The 12,435-nt window shown below is 46.3% G+C and overlaps 1 protein-coding gene across 1 annotated transcript; it reads right to left on the reverse strand.

Moving 5' to 3' along the window:
• Positions 1–802: 802 nt before the first annotated feature.
• On the reverse strand, positions 803–12,140 carry slc3a2b (solute carrier family 3 member 2b; the record flags this gene model as incomplete). The annotated part of the gene is made up of 8 exons (XM_083653690.1): positions 803–1,147; positions 1,528–1,587; positions 2,176–2,491; positions 4,427–4,569; positions 5,912–6,006; positions 7,365–7,538; positions 9,253–9,437; positions 11,581–12,140. 8 exons carry the CDS (start codon positions 12,138–12,140, stop codon positions 803–805), a joined length of 1,878 nt encoding a protein of 625 aa, XP_083509816.1.
• Between the last annotated feature and the right edge of the window lie 295 nt (positions 12,141–12,435).

Here is a 12,435-nt window from a genome sequence, read left to right on the forward strand (position 1 = left end):
AGGTGCAACCAAACATGAATTAGTGTTTCCAACTTCCAATCCATTTAGGTGTTCCAGTGTTGGGGCCTTAATTAATGATGTGGTTCCACCTGTGTTTACCCTGCCTTTTAGACACAAAATGGCAGCTGTGAAAAAGGGCCCATTAAACACATCAAGACTGTATGGTTTTTGAATGGAGGAACAGAATATTCGCTTAATCTGTTTCCACTGCACTTATCGCATTTTCCTTTTATCGATACACCCAACTTTTCCACCTCCAGCAAGCATAGAAACGTTTTTGCGATTTCCCAGGGTTCTGACGCCCCCCCGCCCCCCCGAATTTTGCAGCGTTTCAGTTTTTTTATGCGCACATTTTAATTTAGCATAAAAACAGGTGGATGAAAACCCAACTAGTGATGGCTTCTAACCAATCTGGGAACCCAGAGTCTATCAGTCTGACGACTAATAAGACTCTGGGACACACGGCTGATATTTCGGGGTTGAACGGATATGTCCGCCCGAGACTTTAATGTTTACAGTCCGATGACGTCTCATATGCAGCTATATAGTATTATTATTATTATTATTAGCCGAAATGCCGTCCGGACCTAAAACATCTACAATTGATCAGCTCCAACTCCGTTCTCGCGTCAATTGGACTATAAACAATGACCGCAGCGCATGGAAGAGGAAGTCTTGGCACGGACACCCACTCTACAACGGACACCCGTCTGTCCCAGAGTCATATTAGTCGTCATACTGATATAGACTGTGGGTGCCCAGATTGGGTTCTGACATGAACAGGAATGTTCTAGGTGACGGTCTAGGCTGAGTAGGGGAACCTGAGCAGTGCGGCCTCTCCCGGGCCAACCCGCAACGCCGCCAGCTCCACTTGCTCGCCTGGCGGAGCGGTGCTGTCTTTACTCAGGACCAGCTGGGCGTGCCGGGGCAGCGCCGCGTGGCTCAGAGGCAGCTCCGCAGCCTCCTCAGCCCAGTTGAAGACGGCCAGGAAGCGCGCGCTCTGGTCCCAGACCCGCAGGAAGGCCAGCGAGGATGAGGAGTTAAAGACCAGCACGAAGTCTCCAAACTGCAGTGAGCGCTCCTTCACACGCAGCTCTGACAGCGTCCGGAAGAGTTCCAAACTCTGCAGACGCTGTTGCCTCTCCTCCTGAGAACCACAACAATGAATACAATACTAATACAAGTAGATAGCAAAACTTTTTACCTAGGCAGTAGGCACTTCAAACACACAAAGTAAGACACTGGAGCTCTTTGCTTACTTTACTTAAAAGGTTTTGCTATGTACACTGTCCTTCACTGTGTTGTTGCCATGGTCTTTAAATATGAGTATTGCTGCTACTAGCCTACTAATGTAACAGTATAGGCTAGTAGCAGCAAGAGTCTGTTACGGTTACTGCTACTGTTAGTACTAATACTAGCCATACTGCTTTCCTTTACTTGACTTTGACATGTTGCTCTCTGTCATTTGTTGACAGTCTGTCTGTTGTTTTATTTCAGTTTTAATAAATGGTACAGTCTGTTTGTTACCTGGAGAGTCCCGTTCAGCACCTCACCAGAGTCCCAAAGCATCCTGGGAAACTTTGTGTCCTTTAACAAAAACCATAAATATGCATTTTAGAAATAAACACTCTGCTTTGAAATGACTGTTAGCCAAAACAAATAACATTGAACCTGCCAAACAGAACTTGAAGACATTTAATCAGTGAATCAAAGATGCAAAGAAAAGCCATAGGCTACTTTAATAATAGAATCAATAATAATTGATACCCAATAACTATAATAACTAAGCCTATACATATATATATATACAGTATATATACAGTATATATATATATATATATATATATATATATATATATATATATATATATATATATATATATATATATATTGCCCCCTCAGTTACAATGGGCATGACGCTTCTGGCCCCAATCACTTCAATGGAACTGGCCCCAATGCAAAATTTGAATGCTATGATGTGAATGATGTCTTATCCTTCCTTTTTAGGCGTCCTTACCCATGACCAGGATGATTTTTTTTACCAGGCTAAGGGTTAATCCTTACTATGACTGCTCATAGATTGCAGGAACATAAAGATATCGTGGATCGTGGATCATGGATGGCGGGCAGTGTGGTCTGTGTGTGGTCATGTTTGCCGTTGCGAGCCCTCCTCACCTCGTCCATCAAGCCGATCTCATCGCCGTAGTTGAACACGGGCGTCCCGGGCAGCGTGAACAGGAGCAGCTGGTGCAGGCCGAGCAGCGCCGGGCCCACCAGTGACGCCAGGTGACCCTGTGCCCGGCCACCCAGGCTCCAGGCCAGCCGGCTCTGGCTGTGGGACGAGTACAGCCGCTCCACGGACTGAACGCGCTCTGTGGCGTCCGCGTTTGGCGTGCGGAGGATGCCGGAGAGCAGCAGGTCCACACCCGTGGAGTTGAGGAGGGCGGAGACTTCATCGGCCGACGTTCTCTCCGTTACACCAATCAGAACCCTGGAAAAACCCAAACTGTCTGTTACACAAATCAGAACCAAGGAAAACCCAAACTGTCTGTTGCACCAATCAGAACCCTGGAAAACCCAAACGGTCCATTACACCAATCAGAACCCTGGCAAACCCAAACAGGAAGTCATGACGCCCAGCTGACCCGAGCTGTGACACTTGGTTCCCTGGCATACTCCAGGGGGCACTGCAGTCAACACGGTTCAAACTCTACAGGCAGAACATTACTCTCTGTTCCTGCTTCTTCTGCAGAGATGGAGAAAGTAGCCTAGACACAATACTTAAGTAGTAGAAGTACAGTTACTTGTGTAAAAAAGACTGGTAGAAGTACTGATTCAACTTGTTTACTCAAATAAAAAGTACACAGAAAATACTGTGGCGGTCCCACAGCAGAGGCAGTAAAAGACATTCACCTTATTGGCCGCGGGCCCTTTAAGGGACAAGGGTGACCGGGCCTCGTGGGATTTCAGTGTACACAGATTTCTGGGTGGTATTCACCTTATGTAGCCCCGCCCACTTGACCCATTGTGTCACAACTTCTTGTTCAAAACGCCAGCTGTTTTAGCTGCTCAAACTAGTCTGACTCACCTGGTCAAACCTTTGACTCATATATGAGTCAGACTAGGTTTATGAGTCACAGGAAGCGTAAACACAATCAGAACTTCCGATTGTGTTTACACTTCCTGTTAGTCTCTCAAGCCAGACTCTCTTCTACATAACAGGAAGCAATGCATAGCATGTAATGTGTAGAGCTGGAGTTGGAATAAACAGATGGAGGATCAAGAGATATCTCCTTGTTTCTGTGCACTCCACAATACAGGAATACAGCCTCTGAAATGTACTTCTACCAGCTGTTTCTGTGCAAAGCTAACTGAACCTCATGTAATATTAATACAATTTGAAAACTATTCAACCGAAAATAACTCTCCACTTTGATTAATAATTTGACTCTGGTTTTTCCACCAAAAAGTTAAATTTTCTCTTTGACACACCACTTCACTAGAGAGCGAGAGAGAGAGAGAGAGAGAGAGAGAGAGAGAGAGAGAGAGAGGTGGTCGAACCAGCTAGACCGTGCATTGAAGAGAGAGCAGTAGTAGCGTGTGAAAGCTGGCAGAGCGTGAGACGAGAGAGACAGACGAGTGTTACATTGTTTTTGTCAGTCGTGCATTACAACTAAAGTATAGCCTGTTTTGAAAATGTAAGGAGTAGAAAGTATATATATTTGTGTTAAAATGTGGGGAGTAAAAGTAAAAAGTTGTCCGAAAAATAAATAGTCAGTAAAGTACAGATACCTGAAATCCTACTTAAGTACAGTACTTAAAGGAACACTCTGCCGTTTTTTTATAATGATTTATTTTGCACATAATCTCACACATATCCGGAAACTGTAAACAGTTTTGCAGGCGTTCATTTAGTTTGACAGTTATTGAGAGTTGATTTGAGTGAAGTTGTGGACCAGTGATGTCATTCATGCACAAATGACATCTGTGCCACAACTTAACTCAAATCAAATCAACTCTCAATAACTCTTAATAACTGTCAAACTCTGTCCAACGCGGGAATGTCTCTACAGACAGCAAAATGAAATCTCTGGTCTACTGTGGGATATAAAGAGTTATGTGGTGCTGATAGGGTTAATCTAGCCTGGGTAAACCCAGCCTCCACGTGACCTCTATGTACTATCGGTCACAAAGAAGAAACTTACGCTACAGCTATAGTCTGTGACGTCACGTTGAAGGCTAGGGTTAATCAGCATTGTGGGAACTAATTTGGCTTGGATGTAACAGATGTTCATTTATGTAAAAGTTCGGCACTAGAAATGTAAACGGCTAAAAGAGTCAAATAGGGGCAGACTTTAAGCAGAAGAGTGCTACTGTCTCAGCAAGTTCTCAGCTGACAGTGGAAGTGAACCAGAGGGCTCCTCACCTGCGGGGGGCACCCTCCTCTGTGGCGTTTTGGACGATGGCTCTGATGTCCGCCCACAGCGAGGGGACCACGGTCGCCACGCGCTCCACGCCCGACAGCTGCACGCCGGCCACGCCCCGCTCCAGCCAGAAGACCAGCGCAGACTGAGAGCAAGACAACAACCAATCACAGCTCACACTGATGATCTATTTCAGGGGTTCCCACACTTTTCTGTCCATGTACCACTATGTACCAAACCAAATTTCCCAGGGACCACTTCCACTGCGTATACCAACTACGGGTGTCAAAAATAATCGATTATAAGATGCATCGCGATGCGGACGTGCACGATTCTGCATCGATTCACAAATGTCAAAAATCGATTATAAAAAAAGAAAAAAAAGAAAAAAAATCGAATAAAATATAATGGAAGTACATGCAGTTGTTTATTTGGATCATAATACAATGCAATTCCAAATGCACTTTTATTTTAAAAGTAGCCACACAGTGAGAAAAAAGAAAGTGAGAAAAATAAAAATCATGTATTGGGAAAAAAGTGATGGATCGATTGAAGATGCATCGAGATGCATCGATAATCGTAATCGAATCGAACCGTAGCCCTCTGAATCGTAATCAAATCGAATCGTGAGGCCAGTGAAGATTCACAGCCCTAATACCAACCCCCCCATAAAATAAAATTTGCTGATGCATGCTGATCCATGCAATAGCAGCAGAAAGGCTAAATGACAATATAAAGCACACAAACACACACACCTGCCAACATTGGGCTGTGAAAAAGAGGACGCTTTTTTTTTCCCTTCGCCAACATTTAGCCTAACTTTGGAGTGTTATTTAGCTACCTTCCTGACAAGCTAGCATGTCATGGTAGATTGATTCCTTAGGTCTTCTAGTTTCATATGATACCAGAAACTTCATTCTGGCTTTAAAACTGAGCCTGCTGAAAGTAAATGTTCAAAATTGTGATATTTCCCAAATATCACGACATTTGGGAAATATCAGGCGGCGCCCCACGGACCACCAGTGGTCCGCAGACCACAGCTTGGGAACCAATGATCTATTTTATCAATGTGTGTTTGAGCACTTCCATGTTTTATTACTGACACTGATGTAGTGTTTTGTTGTTGTTTGTTTCATTACTCCACCCCCTCTGCCGATCTGTTGTAGACGAGCACATGCTTCCTCTGATACATTATGCGAGGAGTTTCACTGGCAGGACGTAGCATGTCCGCCGCCCCCCGCCCCCCCCCCCCCCCCCCCCCCCCCCCCCCACACACACACACACACACACACACACACACACACTTCCCCTCCCGCCCTGAACAGGTGCCCGACCAGAGGAGACACTAGTGCAGCGACCTCTCGCGTTAGCTGCTTCTGGCTCAACAAAGAAACAAGATGGCGATGGTGAAAATGCCACAGACCAATGGGTGACGTCACAGAGGCTACGTCCATATGTATGAAACGTTCTATGGTCTGATCCCTCACCTTCAGCCTCTCAGCCACGTTGGTCACACTGATGTTGGAGAACCAGGATCCGCTTCCCCGGTAGTTTGGAGTCAGATCCAAAATCACAGAAATACCTGCAGGAGGACAGAAGGAGTTTTACTCTACAAACAAGCTTTTCTGAGCAGGTGTGCACATGCAGTCTGTGATTCAGTTTACAGTATAGAACATGTAGACAAGCCAGGCTGTAAAGATTTTACTGTTCAGTCGACCGAGGACTTCAGTAGGTGTTCAGTATGTTAATGAGGTATGCTGTATTTACATGAGGTGTGCAGTATGTTAATGAGATGTGCAGTATGTTAGGTGGTCCATATGTTAATGAGGTTTTTAGTATGTTAATTAGGTGTGCCGTATGTTAATGAGGTGTGCAGTATGTTAACGAGGTGTGACTGACCCTTCCTGTGTTCAGTTAATGAGGTGTTCAGTAAGTCGGCAATATCATATCCAATAGAGCTGAACAGTCACGTGACATCTCCTGCCCCGGAAGAGAGTTCCCCATTCATTTTCTCCATAGACATTTCGAAAAAATCCTTATTATTATATAATAAGGATCAAAATTGGCGCCGACCTCAAACTATCCAATCAGAGAAAAGTTGACATTATCTTGGAAATGGAAGGTCAGATGGCGATCCTATCTAGTCTAGTTACGGTTGGAGAGATACGTCCGCCCTGCCTGCAGGACTACAGCAGAGAGATAGAGGACAGGAGATACCTCCGCCCTGCCTGCAGGACTACAGGAGAGAGATAGAGGACAGGAGATACGTCCGCCCTGCCTGCAGGACTACAGGAGAGAGATAGAGGACAGTGGGGGGATGGGGGTTTCAAGTCACTGACCAAACACTATTTCAGTGATTGCTGTCAGAATATAGAGCCATTTAACACTTATTTTAACACAAAAACATCACTGAATGCAGCTTTAATGAGGTGTGCAGCATATTAATGAGGTGTGCAGTTTGTTAATGAGGTGTGCAGTCTGTTAATGAGGTGTGCAGTTTGTTAATGAGGTGTGCAGTCTGTTAATGAGGTGTGCAGTCTGTTAATGAGGTGTGCAGCATATTAATGAGGTGTGCAGTTTGTTAATGAGGTGTGCAGTCTGTTAATGAGGTGTGCAGTTTGTTAATGAGGTGTGCAGTCTGTTAATGAGTTGTGCAGCATATTAATGAGGTGTGCAGTTTGTTAATGAGGTGTGCAGTATGTTAATGAGGTGTGCAGCATATTAATGAGGTGTGCAGTTTGTTAATGAGGTGTGCAGTATGTTAATGAGGTGTGCAGTTTGTTAATGAGGTGTGCAGTCTGTCAATGAGGTGTGCAGCATATTAATGAGGTGTGCAGTTTGTTAATGAGGTGTACAGTATGTTAATGAGGGGTTCAGTATGTTAATGAGGAGTCCAATATGTTAATGAGGTGTTCAGTGTGTTAATGAGGTGTGACTCACCCTTCTTGTGTGCAGTCTGGATCAGGCCTGTGAACTGCTCCAGGTTTCCGGCCTCGGGGGAGATCTCCTCGAACCTCAGGCTCATGGGCTCGTCTGGCGGGGCGATGTGGATCGGCCCGAGCACCAGACCCTGAACCTTCAGCCGGGCCAGGCTGTCCAGCTTCTGCTCCAGACCTGCAAACAGAACCAGAGATCCACATGAAGAACCCAGGAGAACCACAGAGATCCACATGAAGAACCCAGGAGAACCACAGAGAATGTATCTATAGTGGATGCTACTGTAGCTAGTTGGTTTGCGCGGTTTGACACGTGTGAACATGACACAGAGTAATGCAAGTTGACACCTGCCGGAAATAAATTGTAATCCCCAATCTTTCCAAGACTACAAACTGATCAAGTACCCCTAGGGCAGGGATGGGCAACTTTGAAGATAGAGGGCCACACACAAAAAATCCTCGCTACCAGAGGGCCAGATTGTGACCGTGCACTTCCACCAGTAGCCTACTGTAACACCATCACTCCCAATTATAGCTACTAATTTGATGATAAGGACTGGTAATCCAAGTTTATTATAGCAACGGTTATATTTTTCATATTAAAATTTAGTAATTCTTCCATTGAGATGACACCAGAAACTTTGCTCTAGCTTTAAAACAGCCTGCTAAAGCGATTTCATGGGGTAAATCACCCAAATGTCATATTAATCAGATTAGTAATGTTGCATGTGCAATCTGCATCTTGGATATAGTTTGTTACAATAGGGTTAGCTCAAATGCTAACATTAAACAGTATGTGGATGGACAATGCTAACGCCATTAGCGCCATGTTCTAATCTGGGATGTACAGTAAAATAAAAACACAGATTTGTGTGGTCTAACCTAACCTAACCAAAAACGTCCGCCTTGTAAAAAAAGAAAGAAAAATGCAAATTGACCCAGGGGCCACACTGAGTGGGGTTAGGGGGCGCATACAGCCCGCGGGCCGCCAGTTGCCCACCCCTGCCCTAGGGGTACACGTACCCCTGGTTGGGAAACACTGGTGTCGAGTGTAAAAGCACTCAGTCTCTCCAGGTTCAATTCCCGGCAGCGCTTCCGGCTTGGTCAGATGTTCCTACAGAGACAATTGGCCGTATCTGCGGGTGGGAAGCCGGTGGAGTATGAGTCCTGGTTGCTGCACTAGCGCCTCCTCTGGTCGGTCGGGGCACCTGTTCAGAGGGGAGAGGAACTGGGGGGAATAGCGTCATCCTCCCACACGTTACATCATGCTGTCAGGTGAAAAGAAGCGGCTGGCACCTGCACATGTATCGGAGGAAGCATGTGTTAAGCCCGAAACGCACAGGGAGCGAAACTATATATAGTGCACTGCAAGCATCAGATCTGAAATGTATACACCATAGAATGACAGAACCATCACTATTTGGGGAAAAAGGCCACTAATTTATATGTAATCAGGCACAATTGAGCGATTAAAAAAAAGTTGTTATACCGTAGTTTTGAGCCCCTGTCATAAGCCTCTTCTAAACATGAACTGCGGATTATAACCGTAGAATCAGGTCCGACTATCCGCCGCAGTTACCCTGCTAGACATGACTCAATAAAGGGGGGGGGGGAAAGCTCAGAGCACTTTGGTCGCTGCTGGAACCTCATTTGACGCTCCAAAATGGAAACAGGTTGGGAGTACGGGCGTCAAGGCAGTTTGACGCGCATCAGAACGCTCTTGGTGCATGTTCAGCCGTTTAAAACAATGGGTGGGCTTCCAAACGCTAGCGTCTGACGCTCCCTGTGCGTTTGGGGCTTTAGTCTACAACTCTCAGAAAAAGAAAAGAAAAGAAAAGAAAAGAAAAGGTGTGTAGGTGAGACAGACCCCCCCCCCCCCCCCCCCTCCTCACCCTTCAGGTTCTGGCTGAAGGCCTGGATGCTTCCTATCTGGTAGAGCGCGCCTTTGTTCCACCAATTGGAGGCGGGCAGCTCTTTGCAGGGCGGAGCCTGCAGGATGATAAGCACCGCCCCTCCCAGCATGCCCAGCCAGCTCAGCCAGAAGGCGAAGAGCAGCGCCCAGCGCGTCCGCACCCACCTGAGAGCCAGAGACGCAGCACACCATCAGTCACAGACATGCTTGTTGTTAGACAGTTGATATTGTTATACAGCAGAGCTATTCAACTATATTGTTCAGGGGGCCACATTGTCAGAAAGCTAAGGGCCCGGGGGCCAGACATTTCCCTGAGCTATTATTATCACATCTTCATTTTTTTTTATTTCACTACATTGCAAAAGTCGCCTAATCATAGCCCCATGGGCCATGTTTAGATTTTTTTTGTAATTATATTTTCTTTGCAGAAACAGAAATTACAAAATAGTTAGACATCAATATCAATCCACAGATACAAAATGGAAACAGGATTTCTATCTGCAGATATCCGCAGATAGAAATCCCCCCCCCCCCCCCCCCCCAAGAACTGGTCCGCGGGCCGGTGTGACTTGATTGGCCGGATTTGGTCCGCAGGTCACCAGTTGAATAGGCCTGTTATACAGTGTGTAGCGTAGTCAGTGTTTCATCAGTACAGTTGATATTGTTATACATTGTTTAGTGTAGTCAGTGTTTCATCAGTACAGTTGATATTGTTATACAGTGTGTAGTGTAGTGTGTAGTGTGTGTGTAGTGTGTGTAGTGTGTGTGTAGTGTGTGTGTGTAGTGTGTGTAGTGTGTTATACAGTGTGTAGTGTAGTCAGTGTTTCATCAATACAGTTGATATTGGTATACAGTGTGTAGTGCAGTGTGTGTGTAGTGTGTGTAGTGTGTTATACAGTGTGTAGTGTAGTCAGTGTTTCATCAATACAGTTGATATTGTTACAGTGTGTAGTGTAGTCAGTGTTTCATCAATACAATTGATATTGTTATACAGTGTGTAGTGCAGTGTGTAGTGTAGTGTGTGTGTAGTGTGTGTAGTGTGTGTGTAGTGTGTGTAGTGTGTTATACAGTGTGTAGTGTAGTCAGTGTTTCATCAGCCCGACCGGACCACTGCAACGATCCTGGCCCTGCAGTCTGTCAGTCACCTGATGATAGTATCTTTAATTCCATCACATGGTCCTGCATAGTACGGCTTGTCTCAACTCAGCTTTACTCATCTCCACCTGATACCCTGTCTGTTTCCACCGCAAGTTTACTCGCCTCCGCCCACAACTGGTCGTCATAGCGACCGCATATCTGCCCTCCGCTTGTATAATGTTCAAATTAACACACGGAACTTTGAACAAACTGTAGATGGAAAATGAATGGCAGATGAAATCCCTTGGTTGTATGTTGAATGCAGGAGAGGATGTGACTTTAGCCGGCGTGACTTTGGTGCTGTATGTGGCCTGTAGTCACAGCGACCATACCAGGAAGTAGGCTACAAAAACAACGGGGCCATGCACGTTGAACGGGATTACTGGTGCCTCTACAGTATATGACCTACATGAGCAAATGAGACCATCGGCTAGGAGAATGGATATGTCTTTGTTGTTATTTACATGCCTGTGCTGCGCTCCACACCACATAACGGAGGACGGGGGTTACGCTACAGGAGGGAGAGAAGCCCTTGCCAGGAAAACCCACGGCTCCGCTAAAACCCGTGACACACAACTACAAGGCGTTCCTGAGGCAGACTTTTCTCTCTCAAAACAATTGAAAACAACCGTCATGTTAAGGCTGAGCAAGGAGATCGATTTTATTTCACCAGAGCTGAAGGCAGCAAGACAAAAGACTGCTGGAGCTAACAGAAGAGTTTGGGAAATAACGTTACACACAACAAGAGAAGGAAAGTGCCACTAAACTGGTATCCAGCATTGACAGTATCCAGAGACACAGTAAACACGATTCTGCCTGACCAATCAGTTGTCTGCAGTGTTTTCACGTCACCGTATAGTACCGGATCCACAGCCCTGGAACCTCGACAGAGGTGGTACTAGAATAGTACCTCTCAACCCGGGTTGTCCTGGTTTTTGACCGGTGGAATGCTACAAAAAAGTCGAGCCGGGCGGAGCCGTGCCAATACCAGCGGTGGAAATGGGCCATAATTCAAAAACGTAATACTTAATGATGATATTGGCCGATACACACGCCAACCTGCGATTAACGGGAGTACCGGATCTTATTCTTTGCCACTTCAAGCACTGTATGTAAACTGATGGCTGCAGGTGCAACCATGCAACCACATAGGGTGCAACGCCTCCCTCACCCCGGGGTGCCGGCCACACGCAGCAGCTCCTCCTTGGACAGGCCGGTAAATTTGCTGTCGGCCTCCTCGTGGATCTTCAGCTTCACCGAGCCGTTCTTCTCTGGCCCCGCCCCACCGGGAGAAGCCGCGTCCTCACACCCAACGCACCCTCCGGTCATTGGCTGCTTCTCCTGCTCCTCTGGGTCCAGATCCGCCTGGTCCAGATCCGCTTGGTCCAGATCCGTCTCATTCACGCCCGCATCGTTCACATCATCTTTCACTTCAGCATCCTTCACGTTAGCATCTTTCATGTTAGCATCCTTCATGTTAGCATCTTTCACATTAGCATCTTTCACTTCAGCATCCTTCATGTTAGCATCTTTCATGTTAGCATCCTTCATGGTAGCATCTTCCACATTAACATCTTTCACTTGATCAGCATCTGTCATGTTAGCATCTTTCACATGAGCATCTTTCACTTCAGCATCCTTTATGTTAGCATCTTTCATGTCAGCATCCTTCATGTTAGCATCCTTCACCTCAGCATCCTTTAGGTCCACAGCAGTCTCCTCCCGGCTCATCGTCAGTTCACCACAAACACAACTAGATCTGTCTCTCAGCCTCTGTGTGTGTGTGTGTGTGTGTGTGTGTGTGTGTGTGTGTGTGTGTGTGTGTGTGTGTGTGTGTGTGTGTGTGTGTGCGTGCGTGCGAGCGGGGGGGGGGGGGGGGGGAGGGGGGGTGCTGACAGGCAGGGAGGGGCACTGCGCTAATGCTGCATTCAGGGGCTTTTGGAAAATTGTAATTGTAAAATCACCTCCCCCTGACCCAGCCTCCAGCAGACTGATTAGTGTAGAGTGATGAGAAAGACCGGCCTCA

Source organism: Poromitra crassiceps (genome assembly GCF_964638095.1).
Source record: "Poromitra crassiceps genome assembly, chromosome: 17".
NCBI lineage: Eukaryota > Metazoa > Chordata > Actinopteri > Beryciformes > Melamphaidae > Poromitra > Poromitra crassiceps.